General features: G+C 47.5%; 6 protein-coding genes across 6 annotated transcripts; 3 read left to right on the top strand and 3 right to left on the bottom strand.

Moving 5' to 3' along the window:
* Positions 1-783: 783 nt before the first annotated feature.
* On the bottom strand, positions 784-2,344 carry DEU56DRAFT_93829 (Lactonase, 7-bladed beta-propeller-domain-containing protein). Its single transcript, XM_041358842.1, has 3 exons — positions 1,711-2,344; positions 1,329-1,632; positions 784-1,280 (listed from the first exon to the last, which is right to left on the bottom strand). Exons 1-3 carry the CDS (start codon positions 2,032-2,034, stop codon positions 802-804), a joined length of 1,107 nt encoding a protein of 368 aa, XP_041202997.1. The 5' UTR covers positions 2,035-2,344; the 3' UTR covers positions 784-801.
* Positions 2,345-3,226: 882 nt separating this feature from the next.
* Positions 3,227-3,798, bottom strand: DEU56DRAFT_746514 (uncharacterized protein; the record flags this gene model as incomplete). The annotated part of the gene is made up of 2 exons (XM_041349204.1): positions 3,227-3,475; positions 3,532-3,798. Coding segments are annotated over 2 exons (516 nt in total), but the record flags the coding sequence as incomplete, so codon positions are not given.
* Positions 3,799-8,754: 4,956 nt separating this feature from the next.
* DEU56DRAFT_746534 (glycoside hydrolase family 16 protein) lies at positions 8,755-10,359 on the top strand (the record flags this gene model as incomplete). The annotated part of the gene is made up of 11 exons (XM_041349207.1): positions 8,755-8,906; positions 8,962-9,126; positions 9,191-9,240; positions 9,413-9,435; positions 9,482-9,551; positions 9,603-9,636; positions 9,695-9,808; positions 9,857-9,971; positions 10,022-10,109; positions 10,168-10,230; positions 10,286-10,359. The coding sequence occupies 11 exons, from the start codon at positions 8,755-8,757 to the stop codon at positions 10,357-10,359; spliced, it is 948 nt and encodes a 315-aa protein (XP_041202995.1).
* Positions 10,360-11,349: 990 nt separating this feature from the next.
* Positions 11,350-11,886, top strand: DEU56DRAFT_927255 (uncharacterized protein; the record flags this gene model as incomplete). The annotated part of the gene is made up of 2 exons (XM_041358605.1): positions 11,350-11,522; positions 11,578-11,886. The coding sequence occupies exons 1-2, from the start codon at positions 11,505-11,507 to the stop codon at positions 11,884-11,886; spliced, it is 327 nt and encodes a 108-aa protein (XP_041202994.1). The 5' UTR covers positions 11,350-11,504.
* Positions 11,887-11,908: 22 nt separating this feature from the next.
* Positions 11,909-14,860, bottom strand: DEU56DRAFT_927250 (uncharacterized protein; the record flags this gene model as incomplete). Its single annotated transcript, XM_041358604.1, has 5 exons — positions 11,909-12,324; positions 12,383-14,051; positions 14,108-14,398; positions 14,457-14,743; positions 14,791-14,860. The coding sequence occupies 5 exons, from the start codon at positions 14,858-14,860 to the stop codon at positions 11,969-11,971; spliced, it is 2,673 nt and encodes an 890-aa protein (XP_041202993.1). The 3' UTR covers positions 11,909-11,968.
* Positions 14,861-15,635: 775 nt separating this feature from the next.
* DEU56DRAFT_927242 (uncharacterized protein) lies at positions 15,636-17,872 on the top strand (the record flags this gene model as incomplete). The annotated part of the gene is made up of 10 exons (XM_041358603.1): positions 15,636-15,753; positions 15,808-15,852; positions 15,914-16,027; positions 16,085-16,302; positions 16,364-16,645; positions 16,709-17,053; positions 17,104-17,253; positions 17,313-17,492; positions 17,553-17,734; positions 17,794-17,872. 10 exons carry the CDS (start codon positions 15,636-15,638, stop codon positions 17,870-17,872), a joined length of 1,713 nt encoding a protein of 570 aa, XP_041202992.1.
* Between the last annotated feature and the right edge of the window lie 169 nt (positions 17,873-18,041).

Here is an 18,041-nt window from a genome sequence, read left to right as displayed (position 1 = left end):
AAATGCCTCACTCCTCTAACGGGCGCTCACCAGCCACCATTTCCGGCTCGTAGCGCGCTGACAGGCACCATTTCGAAGCTTCAAGCTTCAAGTTCAGCCACATATACACGGAACTTTGCGTAACGGGATTGCATGACGTTCGTGAGTATTTCTTTCCGCGATCACTATTTTCAGTTCTGTTATTTTATCTGATGAAGCCGTTGTATCGATTTGGCACTTGCCAGTTGACACGGGGTCTTTGTACGCTCGTGCATGATCCATTCTTGCTCATACTAGTATGAGTGAGGGTGTTATCTTCTCTCTGAATTGCTTGCATTTATTCATTGCTTCACTTGCGAACGTGTTTTGATAGATTGATGCTGACAGTCGTCTGTTACTTTAGGACCAGATAAGGTCTGGGACTGCATTACTTCAACGCATGCGCAGTGGTTCCTCTTGTATTGGCATCATCAAATGTCTACCAGAGTCTCTGATTGTGTTACGGACACGTCATTGGGAGTTTCCCTGCCAGCAATATGCTCCTCCGTGGTACTATATACCATTTGTGACATTTGCTGGCCTTCGATCTTCAATCTTCTGATCATGGTTGTCATCATCATAGTCACCATCACATCCGCTTTCTTTCACGAGCGATGTACAAGTCCCTACAAACTCATTCGACACTACATAGCAATCATACATACACTGCCCAACTGGCATCCTGGGCCCGATGTTGCAGACACCATAAATAACCTTACACGCGCCCCAGCTGGTGAGCAGACTTAAGTCCACCGGTTTACGTCGTGACCTCACGATACTTTCTCAATACCACAAGAAGCCAGTGGGACATCCTACAACGTCTGCACTGAGCTTCGCAATTTCCTCGAGTCCCTTGCCACCGTCAATCCTCTCAAATACCTTCACTCCGCCACCTTCTACGCCGCCTACAACCAGATACTTATCATCTTCACCTCCAAACTCCATCCCCCGAACATGGTTTAGCCCAGTACGCACTTCGTTCACCAATTCTGGCTGGCCCTCTCCGGCGGCGAGAGAGAATATGGCAATAGTGTCACCCTCTGGATTAGGGTCGTTTCTGTTGGACGTGTAGATGAACGTCCCAGGGAAGGATGCGTTGGGTTCGGGTAGCAGAATTTCCGCTGCGATCATGTTATCCGGCACTGGCAGTGGTGCGGAAAGTGTGAAGATAGATGTAAGATGAGTGGGGGACGCCGGAAGCGGAGGGAAAGCGTGGACAGCAAGCTTTGAGGTCAGCTCCAGTAGCGTGTAAAGTGTAGTTCCTTTTGTAACAATTAATATGTTTTCAGAAATCAAGGTGAATGACCCACCTCGAGCTGCGATGTGTCGCGGGCCACCTCCTGCTCCAAAGTCAATATGACCGCAAATTGACCACTTGCCATCGCTTCGTTTGGTGAGTCTCCAGACCTTGTCTACACCCAAATCCGGGATCAGGAGCTCTTTCTCCTTTTGGTTCAGTGGATTGAAGATGATTTGATGGGGGTGGGATGACGATTGACGAGCTTTGTTTCGACCTACATGTTCAAAGGGCATCGAAAGCGTCCATGGGTTCGGTGAGAGTATGTAAGGGGCAGATGTCGATATCGGAAGGGTTGCAATTGTGCCCGAATTGTACTACGTACAGGTGCGAGTGCAAGGAAAGGCATAGATTCATTGCTTAGAAATGCGGGAGTTGATGTCGTGGGGACTTACGTTTCCAATGATAAGCTCGTCCTCCGTGACAAGAAGGGTGCAAGGGTCTGCGCCACCGCTCTTGGCCCTGGCTACCACGTCTCCTCCCTCGACGGTTCCACCACTTCCATACTTGATCGCGACGACCTCTCCATCTGTCTGTTCGAGCCCTGTATATATGAGGGATTTATCGGACGGATGAGATGCGATCCATGACGGACGGTATCCAACAGGTGTTCGAGCGAGGAGATCAAGTGTCGGAGATCCTGTTGGTGGTGTTGGATCAAATGACAACGTGTAGATCGAGTCGGTGTATGAAGCGACAAGGATCGTCAGCGGTGCCATCGTGGTCTCGTTTACAGTTGAAAGCACGTAAAGAGCTAGATCGTTGATAAAGAGTTTGAAATTTAATAGACTGTGGGATTTCGTGTGCTTAAAACACTGCTGTCAGTGTGATAAGATATTTTGTCGCTCGACCGGGACGATGTTCGGAGGCCGACAACAATTCATGTCCGCGGGCTGCAGTAGTCTGGTCACCGGCGGCCTGGTTTCGGGTGATGAGCGGAGAATTGACCATAGGCATCTGGATCCTGCCAGCACGTTCTTTGAAGCTGCTCTGTCGTCTATAATCTGCAGGGGAGACTGCCGCTACGAGCCCGCCCTCAGTGAGAAGCACTTTGAAGGGTACTTAGCTGCCAATACGAAAAGGGGTACGGTGCACAATTTGAAAAGCTCCATCGTAGCCAGTTTTTTTTGCATCTCCTACATTTCTTCATCCACTGTGCCCACTGGTGCAGGGGTGAGCTGTGATATATCTCGAAGCAAGATCATTCAATCGTACAAAGCACGTGCCCAATCCACCTCCCGTCAACGACACGCCGCTTACCGTGTCTGTCGCGGCCAAGTTCTCATTCAATGTCAACCGACGTGGGAAGGTAGGCGGCGGGCGAGGAGTGCAAGAACGCCGCCATCGTGCAGGAATTCAATACCTGTTTCTGACCTGACAGGAACGATCTCGCTAGTCCTGGCAGATTGTGTGTTGTGGACTGCAAATTGTTCCTGTTCCAGTCGGAACAAGGCTTGTGTATGATGTATGATCCTCGTCGTCAAGTCGTTGTGATATCGGGCCACTTGTGCTGCGTGACTGGGATACGCGTGTCAATATGGGAGACCTTTGCTGGAGGAATTTCTTCATGTAGCGTAGGAATGAGTGTGTGAAGAGAAAAGGAAGAAAAAGCACAGCGCGACTACGGCGGCAGGAGGTGACTGGTCGTGTGTTTCTGGAGCAAAGTATTGCCTGGAGCGACTTCGGCATCATCCCGCAACATTCAGCGAAAATACTTTCCCTTACTACATGAGAGATACAAACTCGTACATCCATAGCTCACGAAACCTCTAAAAAGTGGTTGCTATCGCTAGTATCTGAGAATTCCGAAAATGTGCTCATGCACCACAAAACTGAGTTGAAGTCAACTGTAGCCATTGCAACGACACCTACATGGGCAGGAATAGCATGGTAAGGATTGTGAAATGGTGTTTAGTGACGCCTACGCCTGCTCTGTGTCTTCCGACTAGACCCAGATACGCGTTCTGGTCTGGGTTGCATAATACGGCGGAGTAGGTACCTTAGGAGACCACCAGCGTGTGCGTTTTCTCTTGGAAAAAACTTTCCCGTCGCTTTCGTATACTCGCTCAGTTTCACCTCAGAGACGAATACCGTCACTGGCTCCCCGGTCCCCTCCGTATCGACCAAGTCAACTATGTTGACATGAGTGGCTTTGACCGCCTAAATGTGGACACATTTGTCAGTATAGCGCAGGCGGAGAGCAATTGAGCTTCTACCTCGCGGCATGACATGAGGCTCTCAGGAATCGGGGAAATGCGGACGACCTGGCATAAAGTGCGCCATGAGGTGAGATCATCCGCGTCCGTGCCGTAGATATGGTTGAACTGCTGAACAAGGGCGTCCTTGAAATCGCTGGAGGCTTTTTCTTTCTCCTCGTCTTCTCTATCCCAGTTGAATTGGTCGCACATCCGGTAAAACTCCAGTGAAGCTGATGCGGACGGGTCATATTCGAACTCGGGATAACTTGCGAAAAAATCGTCTAGAGGTGTCTGAGTATATGTTCGGGAGCGTTCATGCACAGTCCCGAGCCCATTGCTCTAAATATACGATGTCTTAGCCTGTCTGTGAACTTGAAGGCGGCTATATTGACCTACATCAATAGTAGATTCGATCCCTTCGGCATGCGCAAACCTGCACTGGGAGCCGAACCGACAGCTACCGGTCTGTGCATAATTGTAGCACACCCTAAAGGACGATGACATGTCGTAGTGAGTACTGCAAGTGGGAATATAGTGGGATCTGGGAGGCCTTTATATTACGGAGCGGTTGAATTGCCTCATGTTATTAGGGGTCCCTGGCCTCTAGGGGTGTGGGCGAGGTGGCTAGAGTGTTTGGCGACATTTGTGGTGGTTAGCCGGAAGAGAAGGTCTGGATGTAGTACTAGTAGCATTCAATCATCCCCTGTTCGCAGGGTGAGGGCGAGTCAACGCCTGCTCCAATGTTTCCCGGATCATGGGAAAGGCTACTCCTTACGCCTCACTGGTAGATCAATTAGGGCGCCACGTATGGACCCACAATTTACAAACACTTCATGTGCAAAGCGAGCTTGTAGGCGTAAATGTGGGAGACAAGTGCACCAATTAGTGCAAGTAAGAGAGGATATCTTACGTGTGCACAGCTCATGCACCCAAAGGTCGGCCAGATAATGGGATAATGGATTGCGTCAAGTGGTGACTCGATTCATGAGTAACAACTGTAAGCGGTCCACTGTTCGGCGTTCGCAGAGGTCCGTCGCATCTTGTTGCTGCGACTCTGTGACTTTGTACCAGAACTTGTTCATGCCATTCGCTCGAAAGTATAGGACGCAAAGTGCGGTCCAGCCTGAGTGTCACTGCCAAGCTTGATGAAGTTGAGCGAGAGAAGATATACAAGCATAAACATACCCAAACACAGTATCAATTGCTTATTCAGACGAAGTACCTCTTTGCAATATGATTGTCATGAGGTTGTCATGAGGTATTCATACCGTACGTATTGGTTGCCAAAAAGAATTCGAGTCAAAACATTCAAGGTACTGGTCTCCCAGCACGTGCGTTGCTTTTATGATGACCCGTCTCTCCTCGATGAATTCGTGTTCTAGCGTCGTCATTTCGTCACGGTGAACATATCGGCTGCTCAAGATGACATATCGAAGGTTCCTGGCTTCTAATCCCTCAAGAACACTGGACGCAGTTGTAGTGCTTGAGAATGTGCATAACTACGCTCAGTACGGTACATTGTGCACACTAGCAAGAAAATGTCAGATCACAGAACATTGCTGTATGTTAACTTTGTCTGGTTTTGCAAGGAACATGATTAACTGGAGTCGGGGATTAGCACGGCCGAGCGCAGTTGCTGTAATAATGAGAATAAGCGCCTGCCAGATGTGGTGTACCTCGAATACGACGAACATGAATAACAAGAACAAATTAAGCCAACGGCTGCCAACCCCGATCTTCAAATCCACTTTGCTGTGGTCGTTGGCCACGCGGATCATGATGCTTTGCCCCTCGACTGGCGATTAAAGCCGGGCCCTCCTGAACTATGGCAAAATCCGTAGATAGAGTTCCGCAATCGTCGATTATGGTAACAATGCAGGGCAAGATCACACTGACCTACGACCAAACCCGAAGTCACAGGACAATGAGGCAAGCCAGTCTACCAGTTGATGACTACTTTGGTAATTTTACTGATGGCCGCGCGAACGTTACCCCTGCACTAGGACGAGTGTGGCAAGAACAAGAAGCCAAGGCAACTTAACTTAATTAAGGCCCGGACCTTCACCGCATAATTTAATACCGATAAATCGCTAGATGGTGGCATATCTAGCCTGTTATACGTCCACCAAGTTCGCTACTCACTGACGATACGCTTGCAGTATGCCCCTGATCCTAAGTGACCCCAGTTCGTGGTCATTCAATATGTATCGTGTTTCTAGCTATTTTATAGGTTCGTGGGGAGCGATTGGGATGATGTCGGTGATATATCTCGCTCTAATTTTGACCGTGGTTTCGCAGTTGCATCGTCCACTGTCGTGGTATATGACTGGGGTGAGCAAGATTTCTTACTGATATCAGGGAATTGTTGATGTCACTTATAATATTCTCCAGCACTGACATTCGGCCAAGAGGTAGGTTGATCCCAATGCTGGAGCAGTATTTACACTTGAATTGTTTTCTTTAGTTTGAGTTCGTCTGGGTGAGCAGCTTCATATCATAAAATAAAATAGTTAATTCGGGCAGAGGCAACGCAGGTCGCTTATGACTGTTCTATACATCAGCGTACGTATCTCATGTCGTAAGGGCACTTGGCAATTTGTCCTGACAGAAATATTCTAGGTGCGCTGCGTTGGAATAATATACATTGTGTATGTTTGCAAGGCTATCAAGTCGACTCTGAGCTGATAAGCCATCTCTCACAATCAGTATCAACATGCTATGTATGTCCCCTCACGGCATAATGCACTGCATTCGTTTCTTCTGACTGGTGACATGCAGTAGGTCTTCCAGGAGTCTTGAAGACAGACTTGGTGAGTATTCTGCACTGCTGCGGTCCTGCCAACCTAACTATACTTCCACGTTAGAGGTGAGTGAGATTCTCGAGCACTTTTCAATACGTTGACTGAAACAGTTGTGAGTTTTGTTGAAACGCACAGGCCTGTGATGCTCATCATTAATGGGTTTTTTCAGGCAATATTATGAATTTCGTACTTATGTGGGCGTCTTTCGTTGTAAATCCCTTGCTGGCAGGTGAGTGATTCAGCTACGGTCTCAGTTGAATTGAATTGGCTGAAATCAAATGCAAGTCATCTTGATCGTTCGGTTGCATGCCATGTACGAGCGGTCTAGAAAGGTGCTAATCTTTCTTGTTGTAACCTCCCTTGCTGTCACGATCGCCTGCGGAGTGATGGTCGCAATAGGAAGCAGCTTTGTTTCAGTCGGTAAGCTTTGATTATGAATGAAAGACTTAAGCGCATTAGGCTCATGCAATGAATACCAGATGTACTCATCCTCTTTGGCACATATCAATGTGTTTATGAGCTCAATGGAGGCGAGCGACGTCTGATGGCCGAGGTTTGGATACTCGCCACGATATGGGAGGTCCTCGCACTGTGTTTTGCAGTCTGGATTGCTGTGAAACACTTCCGTGAACTGCAACCACCATCGACAGGATGGACCGTCGGAGATTGTTTCATGGTGTTGATCAAAACCCATATACTTTACTTTGCAGCGTAAGCTTGTTTGATTTGATTGTCATCATCTCTCTCCGCTTATTTTCTGTACATGCTAGCTTTGCTGCTGTTTCTTGCTTTAACCTTGGCTTGCTGTCTCCAAAGGTCTTGGTATGCCGATCTATGCGACTCAATCTGCATTTGACCAACCACATTTTTCTCCAGGATTCATCTTCCCTGGGAGCTCAAATTTATTGTGGCATTCTTCAACTTGTCACACCCGTGCAGATGTTTATGGTAGGGCCACGCCTCATCCTTAGCGTTCGAGAATATCACGCTAAGCTCGTGGCCAACTCCGAGGAAGGAACCAACATAGCTACGATTGTGTTCCAGGAGCATACACAAGTGTTATCTGGCGGTGACGTATGATATACTTACAACAAATGATTGTTAACACGTAGGGAATATATAATGTAAATTTTGTCATGGCTGCGGGCTGCAAGACATTGTGACAATTATTGTACAATCTGATATTAAGATCCTCCACAACATAGATCCCTCAGCACCGTCCAAACACTTTCAAGTTGGCGAGATGATCTGATGCATATCAGGGTGTCTCTGAAGAAGGGCTCTCGGCTGTGACGTCCCTCATTTGCGCTGGCACACTAGAACGAAATCAAGACGACATAAGAAAGCTCGAGGGAACGCAATATTGCGTAACGAGTAACTTGCTCCTTGCGCCTCACTAGTAGATCAATTGAGGCGCCACGTATGGATCTCCTGTGGCGGTACTTGTGTTTGGACATGTTTATGCTCCATCACATTCTCCAAGAGTAACGAGTTGTCTTCCCTCTTTCGCCTTGCTCCCAACCCACTTTCAATGGTCATTGATATTCACATGCGATACCACCCACGGTCACTTGATCGAGTACCTGAGCAAGATATACAGGAATATCTGGTTCTGGAAATTTCGAAGATAATTATGGCAGAGGTGGAACGGTGCATGATGTGCATTTCTAAAGTGTGTTCCTTCAAAATCGTTCTTCGGTGGAACTGGCAGTACTATTCCCCAGTCACCTGTGATAAGACGGAGAGCACTTGGTAAATTCAGAGTCAAGTAAAGATCAACCCATATCCACTCCGAGTCGGAGCCTGAGGATACAGATACATCACCATTCGCCGTTTTCAGCCGCCACTAGCGCAACTTCAGTGGTACTAACTCAAATTTGTATGCTCTCTTCCTATTTTCTTGGATTTTGACAGGAACTTGCGAAGCGACTTGGAGTTAACGTGCAACGGTGTAAGTGATATATTTCCAATGCTCTGGTGGGCCCGGCGTTCGCCCGAGCTGATTCATTTTAAGAGCACAGAAGTTACGTAAATTGAAGGCACCCGCCCTAGTTATACTATGGGCGCTCCGACTTCACGAAGCTGCCTGAGCCTTTGAGCTTTGAGGCTTGGCAAACTTTGACTTCAGCCTATCCTTTATCCATCGCCCTGGCTATTATTGTTCATGTTCAGTGTTGAGAGTATATCGTTCTCAACCACATCCTGGCTGATCAAGTGGCGTTTTGTGCTATGTAGCACAGGTAATGGGGCACATGCTCCTGGTCATTCCATAACATCGCGATGTTGACCGCGCACTGTCAAGTATTTTCTCTATTTACAGGAAAGGGGACCGAGAGACGTGATCAAATCGGTTATGGGCCTTCATTGCTATAAAGGCAGTAAAAATGGCTCAGAAACCGCTCAGTCACTGGTTGAAGACTTCACTTATTCTTCAGTCATCATGCGTATCAACTTTGTTTCCTCCATCATATTGGCCCACGCTGTTACGACAACGTTGGGTGCGACGTACCAAAGGACGAGCCAGCTCGCAGGCCAGACCTTTCTTGACGCGTTTAGTTTCCAAGCCATCTCGGACCCCACCCACGGCAGAGTGTATGACACCCTCCGAATCGTAGTATCTGAAGGCTGATTTACACCACCATCCCAGGACCTATGTCAGCAAGAGTACTGCCGAAGCGGATGGACTAGTTTCAGTGGCTAATGACAAACTCACGCTCCGAGCGGATCATACTACGACTTTGTCTTCTTCGGGCTCGGGAAGGAAATCTTTTCGCATTCAGTCAAATTCCCAGTACAAAACTCACGTGGCAATGTACGTCTATACAGACCTGTAGAATCAGTGTAAAGCCTAATGAGATTTTTACTAATTCATTCAGTTTCGACATTGAACATATGCCACAAGGTTGCGGAACATGGCCGGCTATCTGTGCGTGCAATATCTTGTAGTTGGTTGACTTGAAGCTGACTAAGGGTCAGGGTCAGTATGACTTAACGTCTCAGTGTTTCGACGTCTGACGGAGTGCATCACATGCTATTAATTTAACAGGGTTTGTCCCATTCATATGATAATTTCTTTCGTTAATATCCACAACAGGAAGTGGGGGCAAACTGGCCTAACGAAGTATGTTCAAATCGATGTCGGTTTCTGTTATAACTCACAATCACAGGGCGAAGTGGATATCGTAGAAGGTGTCAATGATCAAACTCCCAATAAATGCAGTCTACACACGAGCTCCAGTAAGATCACTTTCGAGGGGCAAAATCATCGGTGCTAAAATCAGCTTTCAGACTGTACAATGCCCTCTTCTCGCTCAATGACGGGGTCAGGTCATTTATCGAGTATCGGGTATTTGGTGATGCCTGATACAAATTGAATTTAGCACCGTCGATGGTACAGACTGTTACGCATATGATAATTCCAATGCGGGATGCGGGGTCAAGATCAACGACACCAAGAGCTATGGCCCGAAATTCAACAACAAGAAGGGCGGCTGGTGAGCACTTCATGTCAGCTTAGCACTGCCACAATAACAAAGAACCAGGTACGCGATAGAAAGGCGTTCAAGTTACATCAAGATTTTCTTTTGGGAGAGAACGAGTGGGTCTGTTCCAAGCGATGTCAAGTCTCCTGGGTCAAGCGTCAATACGAGCAATTGGGTACGTTATTCTCACAGGCTTTGAATCCCTGACTGAACATAATTTCAAAGGGGAAACCCGCCGCATATTTTCCCAATACTCATTGCGATTTCTCCACTCATTTTGGAGCGCATAACATCATCATCAACCTTACATTCTGTATGTGGTCCTCGTTGTTTTTGAACTTTCACCTAACCTGATAAACGTGGCTTCATAGGCGGAGACTGGGCAGGCAGCAGTTCAGTTTACGCCGCGTCTGGATGTCCATCTACATGTGTCGGTGAGTATTAACTCTTTTAGTGCATATCTCGAAAACCTTAATCCTTCTTTGTCAGACTACGTAAACAACAACCCATCCGCATTCAATAAAGCTTATTTTGAGTTCAATTCGTTGAACATCTACAAGTGAGGCAAGCGTTTTGTATGGAATGCCGTGCCAGCAGCTACGATGTATTACCTTGTACTAACAACATTTATGTGCCCAGAAACTAGAATATTTACTATTTTGATCTCTTAAGTGCGTTATGAAATGAATCGTATCTGTGGTGAGTGAGCGCATCGAACCTGGCGACCTCGCGATACTGTCTCTATAGTTCGCAAGGGGAGTGCCTCGCCTTTGAACTGCGGAGGGTCATTATATTTCGCTTGTACTCATTTCACCAATGATTTCTTTCACCATTCTTCCCAGATATTACAGACCAGTGAGGTGAGATACGATGCCGTGAATACCGCTCGTCTTCACGCATTACCACTCCACATAGTGACATCTATCTACTTCGAAGTCACAAGAACGCCGAGACTTGGTGCGTTTCCCGAAAGGTTTCGATTGGTGTTTTTTCAATTTATGAAGCTAATCACATTGGCCCAACAGTCAGTTATCGATGTTTCGTACATAATTCAGCCTGAGGTTGCCTCACTGCATCCGTGCAGTCGCAGCAGAGAAGTTGTATCCTCAACTATTATAGCCACCCAGTGAGCACGAGGCCTTCTGCAAATGGACACTGATACAATTAGGGTGTGCCTGTAATTGTGCAGGAAGCTGTGCGTTTCCGTAAGTGGGTGCAGGAAGCGTCTTCAGTGCGTCGTTCGTGGGAGCGTGCCTACGCTGCAGGTGTCGGTTCACCATGATGTTTACGTTGCTGTCGGCTTCTCAACACCAGTTCAAGTTGTGGTATGTTGTTTGCGAGTACTGGTTTGATGACTTTCGCAGTGGAGAATCGTATAACATCACAAAGCAGGCCTTATTCGTCGGTCCATATACATCCAGCTTCTGGGCGACAGCTGTGTAGTTGCAGGCAGGTGTTCCGCGGGCCCAGAGTTTGAACTCTACTCGCCACCGATTCACGCGCATCCATTATTCCATAGCTATCGAAAGGGCTATCGATTTCATCAGTTGTGGGTCCAATGTGGGTCAATTGTCATCTGACGACGATCTTCTTTGCAGGGTTCATCGTGGGGTACGTGAACTCGAGTAAGCCACGCAGTGATTATTGTTCCTACATAAGAGTCTGTCCGTGATGTGGCTGCACGGCACAGAGGCTCCTGCCATCTACTATGCCCTCCAGTCCAGAGGTAAGCTCCGAGATCATATCTCGAGCTCTTAGACTTGTTTTTGAAAGAAAAACAGCAACAAAGGTGCACGCAAGCCACTCCATCCCCCGGCGACGACATGCCTCTCGCCGCGTTTTTCGCTCAATTCGCATCCTTCTCATTCAACAAAAACCAGTCCTCAAACAAGAACTTCAGTCGTCTTATCAAAACCCTCAAATGTAGCCCCGAAGACTCTCCGGGGAAACGTGTGTTGCGGGAGGGGTTCAATGACGCACTCGTTCAGGAATTCAACACGCGCTTCGGAACTGATGGGAACAATATTTCCAACTGGCAGAACCTGTGTCATGTGCCATCAGGGAAAAGCTCCTTTGAGAAATTCATTTAATTTCACAAACTCGCATGAAAATCTAGGAAATTCGGTAAATTACTCGTATTCGAGGGTATTTCAACAGATTTCATTGTAAAGCTCAGACAATAGTTAAATAAGCGTGTCGGTCACTGAACGAGTTTACAAAGAAGGTGGAACAGCACTCCAGAACGGTGCTACTCGTCCATTCACGAGGTGCCGCTGCGCCAAAATTAGGTATAAGATGAATGCTCCTACGGATATCTGATATATCAATGATACTTGCCAGACGCTCTCCATGACGAATCAAGCGGCCAACTTTGTACAACCCATGGTGTGATTCTGGTTGCTGGAATGGTGTAAACCATTCCACATAAGCAAGGTGGGTGGGTGGTTGCGCAGGTCCAGCGCGGAATAACACATTTGAAGCTTGATGTGTTAGCGTAAAGACGACACGAACTTGCGCAACGCGGTAACCTTTAGTGGTCGAGTCAGATTAGCGACTAGTAAGTTCAATGCACTATACAAAACACACCATCGACACCCGTTATCCCACCGTCCCCTTCGTTGACCAAAACAGTGTCAAAACGTGCAGGGACCATATGTCCTCTCTTGTCCTCGTGTGACGGTTGACAATGGACAGAATCCACGGTGACACTCGAGTCCTGGATCCCGTGAGCATTGATTGTGTTGAATTTGATCCTGTGGAATGTAGCCACAGTATCAAAGGGAAGAATGATATGAGCAGCCTCTCGTTCCAGTTGTGCTGCAGACAAACCCGGTTGATTTCTCCCGACAACGTAACGAGCCAATGCTGCTGTGAAAAATGTGGCACCGTACTCCCGCACAATGCGGTCCAACTGGACACGCTTGATGGTCGGGTGTTTAGTCATCTTGATTGCCCGACGATAATCCATGTCTGGAGGTAACTTTTCTTGCGGGGCGAGATCACCAACGAGACGCCATCGGACAAAGTTGTCGTGCCATAGAATCTTCTCCCGTCTTTCGAGCCAGAGTGTCATTTGACTATACTCGTCTTTATGGTTGGTAGCCCTATAGGCATCCTTCGTGAGGTCGATGTGTAAACGTTCGGTGTACTCGGTGTTGTAGTTGTCGGTCGTACCATATGTTTTGATCATATGTACATAGTGACGGAAGCCATGAAGCTTCGGAAGGTTGAAATTCGAGCGGATCCCAAGATCAAGGAAGATGTCCTTATTGTCGTGAAAGCGTGTTAAGGCATCATCGAGAAGTGCCAGTGTTTCGTCCGTGTGACAAGGGTATTGCGCAAGGTAAAGGAAATCAAGGATGGCGCGAACAGCACGAGTAAGGCGAGCATTATTGAGATTGCCAGGCAACCGTATGCCAATGACAATACCGAGCAGGATGCGACAGATTTGATTGTGCTCTGTTCCGCTAACACGTGAGAGGTTACTGATACCCTTCAGAAACAGGCGGATATTATGGTTTGGGGGAAGTCTACGACAACGAGCATCGATCTCGGCTTCGCTATATGCCTCCTTGATCCACTCGATGAGGTGCTTTACGATACCCTGGTAGAGTTGATGTAAGACGTCTGGCGTGATGGATTGGAATATATTAGCATGCGGGAGATCCAGCCAGAATGGTTTGAAGACGGGCTTAATGCGACACTCCTGGCATGCTCGTCTCCACAGGTCATAGTCCTCGTCAACAAGCGACAATGCAGCGACTATTGCCTTGAGGTCTCGCAGCTTGACAGGAACATCTGGACTTCCCAACTCCGCATGCGGGACATCGCATTTTGGGCACTCTCCGGATTTTATCCCAGTTGTCAGCAACTGTTCGGGGTAATCAGCGGAATAACATGCGACAATAGGATGTCCTCGACGCACAACTCCATCCCCACTAACCATAGCAACACCGTCCTCGCCGGGGACTCTCAGAGGCTCCAGAATGTGACGCAAACAAGCATGAAACAAATTTGTTGCCGTTCGGCGCCTCGCAGCCTTGTTTGTGATATGTTCGAGTTTTGAGGTTGGTAGATAGGCAAGGAGAATCCACGCCCGTCGAGATGGCTTTCGACGTATCTCCTTTGGAATGTTGCCTATTGTCATGTAGACAGGATAGGCAGATTTGTTCCTAAACATGGTGACCTGCGTCTTGTCGGAGGAAAGGATGATGGGTATAACTGTTGCGCCAGGTTTCTTGGCTTCGAGTTCTTTCTAAATGATATTGTGGTAAGTTTAACATGAATCAAATTGATTTTTAAATGACTTGCCTGCGTGGACCACCACCACTTTCCTGTATGGATATCATGATACATTCGGATCGTTTTGTCGACATCAACATAATGGCGTGCAGGAGCGTAGTTGAGGTGTTGCGAGAATTCCGGATCTGAATAAAGGGCTTTGATGCACTCCATGACATTGCGTGAGTACACATCAAATGCCTCATCTGCAACAATGATTTCTTCACGTTTGAAACGAGGTCGTCTGCATGGTAAGTGTCGGTCAATGATTTGATTGAGTTCGCGGGTGTTTCGATATGAAAGACCTAAGGCATCATGAAGCTATAGACACGTTGTTAAAATGTTGGCCCATTCACGAGCGAAGAAAATGAAAACTCACCCCTTCGACTGCAAGCAGCTCTGAAAAAGCGGTTGAGCCCGATCCACGAAGCTTTGCCCACTTTGCAACCTCGTAATCTATGCGAGACGCAAAGGGAGCCCAAACATTGTCTGCACCTTGCAGAGCATTGTTATAAGACTCAAAAGCCGTAGTGCCAGAGGTAAGTATCGGAGCACCTGCACGGCGCCGCGGAAATTTCTCGATAGTGGGCTGGCGACCAAGGGTTTTCTCCGCTGCTTGTCGTTCGGCTGCATGTGGTTGTGACAACGCATCTGACTCCTCAATATCTTCCACATCGATATCCTGCAGTACAGGATCTGCAGGGCGTTCCCACCCATTCTCAACCTCTGCATCGTGATCTTCTTCCTCTCCGTCAGAATCCAAAGTAGGCTCCGCAAATTCATCGTTATCATCTGGCCATTCCAGATCTTGTTCACTGTAGTGGCCGAAATAGTCTCCTGCAAATTCTGTTAGATGACGAGGATCAACATTGTCAGCCCCATCATCAAGACCGTCAGAATCCTCATCCTCTGACTGAAAAAGACCAGAATGTTGCCATAGGGCTGCGCATGCTGGATTCGTGGTCTTGCCTAGGTGATGCGAATATCCATTATGCTCGAAGTTTTTAGCGCAACCTGGGCAAGTGTTCATTCAGATGGTAACAAAATAGGTGGTAGGTAGTGGTGGTAGGTAGTGGTGGTAGGTAGTGGTGGGTAGTAGCGAGACGGTCCAAGCCATACACTGGCAGCGCGCTAAATCAGAACAGGTTAGATTGTGACAGCACGGCAACAACCAAACTTACAATGATGGTGGCGCACTGTGAACCGAGTACAATTTGTCGCCTGCATGCTTCTGCCTTGTCTCTCTGTCTATCAGCATGGGCTACACGTGCCTCAGCTTCTTCTATGACACGACAAGTCTTCGATGACATGACGAGCCGAGCCTGAGAGGGGAGGAGAGGGGAGCACCATTGATGGTTGCAGCGTGAAATTCAGCTAGTAGACGCTCTGCTTGTTCTAGCCATTTCTGTCACAACACGTTAGATCATGAAACAAAAAGATGACGACCCTACAGCACAGCAATAAACAAACCTGAAAATGAGGTGAAAACGCCATTAAGTTTTCATAACTGTCTCAACCTTTCCCTTCCCAACTTCAGCTGAAGGCAAACACTACTAGTATGCCTCCCCGTCCATCTTCGACACCATCAGAGATAGCCACCCACAAGCGGAACACCCAAAGAAAGGCCCAGGCAAGTCAAATGTCCGCTGGTGAAAAAACTGGCAATACAGAGGAGAGTGAGTACATCCATAGGGCAAGAAAAATGCAATGAACTCACAGTCATCACCAAGAACCGCTGCAGCGGTCATCCAAAGTGAAGGCCTTAGAGCGAAAAAGTTAGTACATGCACAGTTGTGCATCATTGGAGAAAGCGGTCACTGACAAACCTTGTTTCAGTCTGGAACGAGACAACAACCAATACTCGTAAGCGCGCACCCACAGCAACTGCGCTGCCATCAGTACCGGCAGCCAAGTTAGCGCGAAAGAAACCTGCAGTAAAGTTAGAAGATGGTTAGTTGCTTAGTACTACCCTATCAGAAACAGATCAGTATGAGAGATACTCAACAGCGGATCAAGTCAACGGTCATGCTCAAAGCCAAGGTCCAAGTCAAGGCCACAATAAGAAAGCCTGCAAGCCGAAGTCAGCCACGGTGTCAATTGAAGATAATGACTCCGTCAGTGAATACGGAGACAGTGATCGTGACTCTGAAAAATCAGACGATAATGTGGAGGTTCCAGAAGATGATGATTGGGACTTACTCTCCCAGAAGGAACTGATCAAAGAGGTGAGTCGTATTAGTTACACCATTGAGAATGATGAGAAAAATGACAGACCTTTTATTAAAGATTCCCTACATCATGCCTCCTCGCGTCGCTAGATCTGCCAGTGCACAATCGCAAACCAGCAAAACATTGTCGACTTCTAGCGGTGTTATGGCCTCTAGCGCTGTCACGGTTTCTGACGAGTCTGACTCAGAGTTGCAATTTGCTGACAAAGACGAGTCTGACCTTGACAGTCAGCGTTCCAAGCCTCATTACCGCGAGCCTTCATCAACAGTCACCGACTTGAAACCACAGCCAGGCAAGAAGAAAAGGAGCAAACTAGTAGAAGCACGCCAAGAACTTGAGGTGATGTGCTCTACTACTAGTGCACCCCATCATTCCGTCTCACATGATCATACTGTTTTCTAGAGGCCCAGATTTGCAGACTCGGAGCAAAATGATGTGGCGCTGCCAGCCCCCGATAAGGACGTGTCTGATTACTCCTTTACGTGGCCTACATTCACAGATCTAGTCTACTCAGCAGACGGCTCTATCAACCTCAAGGCTCAGAACACTCGGATTCAGCAGGTGTTGAAGACTGCCGTCTTCGAACTCAAGAAAGCCTCTATCTTCGACAACGCATTTCCCAACATCACTCAGAAACGTAAGATGGCTCTCGATGCAGTTTATAATGCTGCCGGGAAGCATAAGGAATATGCGATCTCAAAGAGGTTCAAGCATGACTTTGATTATGCAGTGGCTCTCGCCGGAGTGGTATGTACACTTTTTGTATCTTATTTGGACGTGACTAATATCCTTACAAGCCGGAGGGACGGCTTAGTTCCTTCCGTACCAATCTCAAGAAACTCGCACATCAAATTGTGGTTTCTCGTTTTGGACTCAAGAAAGGCTGTGGCGAGAAGGTAGACGACCTTATCAAGAGCCACAAGTACATTTTTCCGACCGACACCAAGGTCTGTTCAGTTTTTCGTTATTTATCTCTTGGTTCGTCTTATTCTTAACTACTACCCAGGGGAAGGTCCTTGGGGACCAACCATTTTGTGACGAGTCGATTGTCGATACCATCCGTCTATCCTTTTTCGATGGCGAGAACTCAATCGGGGTCCAGTCCCGCGAGGATTTTGTCTCGGTCTTGGATGGCAATGACGAGCCCGAGCTACCCGTCGCCATGGTGTGTTTGATTGCAACCCTGGTAGGTGCCAGTTATGATAATGTTTATTTTGTATTGCTAACTACATCATGTTTTCTGTAGATCTACGCGATATTGAAGGATTGGAGCAGCGGGAACCCACCCTCGAGCACACAAGTCAAATCATTCAATACCTCCTTCCACATCAGTGTTTACCGGGCTCACCAAGCGACTCTTACGCGCATCTTTGATGGTAGCCAAAAGAAGTACCACGTACTGATGGCACGTCTCTATAAGGCAGTCAGGTATGTCTTGCTCCCGCACTATTTGTCCTTGCCGTGCACTCTAACTAATTCAACATTAGCGCAGTAGAAAGCTCGGAGCCCGCTGGTTCATTGGACACCTGTGATTACCTTGATCTCGATGCAATGGGTGAAGATTAATCAACCTTCGTTTGTACATACTGGCGCTTTTTCGAGTCTCCTGATTTTTTTTGACGTCTTTCGGTGGTGATATTCTCGTTTAATTTCAATATAATTGATGTTCGTGTACCTTGACATTGACTGAATTCAAGATAATTCAAGATAATCGATCAGAAAATTCAAAGGAATT

Source organism: Suillus clintonianus, assembly GCF_016758775.1.
Source record: "Suillus clintonianus strain FC179 chromosome Unknown DEU56scaffold_123, whole genome shotgun sequence".
NCBI lineage: Eukaryota > Fungi > Basidiomycota > Agaricomycetes > Boletales > Suillaceae > Suillus > Suillus clintonianus.
This window is presented reverse-complemented; position numbering and strand designations above follow the sequence as displayed.

Coding starts and splice junctions, on each gene's coding strand:
- DEU56DRAFT_93829 (XM_041358842.1), bottom strand. CDS start 2,034: ATGGCACCGCTGACGATCCTTGTCGCTTCATACACCGACTCGATCTAC. Junction 1,633..1,710: donor ACGAGCTTATCATTGGAAAC/GTAAGTCCCCAC, acceptor ACCTGTACGTAG/TACAATTCGGGCACAATTGC. Junction 1,281..1,328: donor GCGACACATCGCAGCTCGAG/GTGGGTCATTCA, acceptor TTGTTACAAAAG/GAACTACACTTTACACGCTA.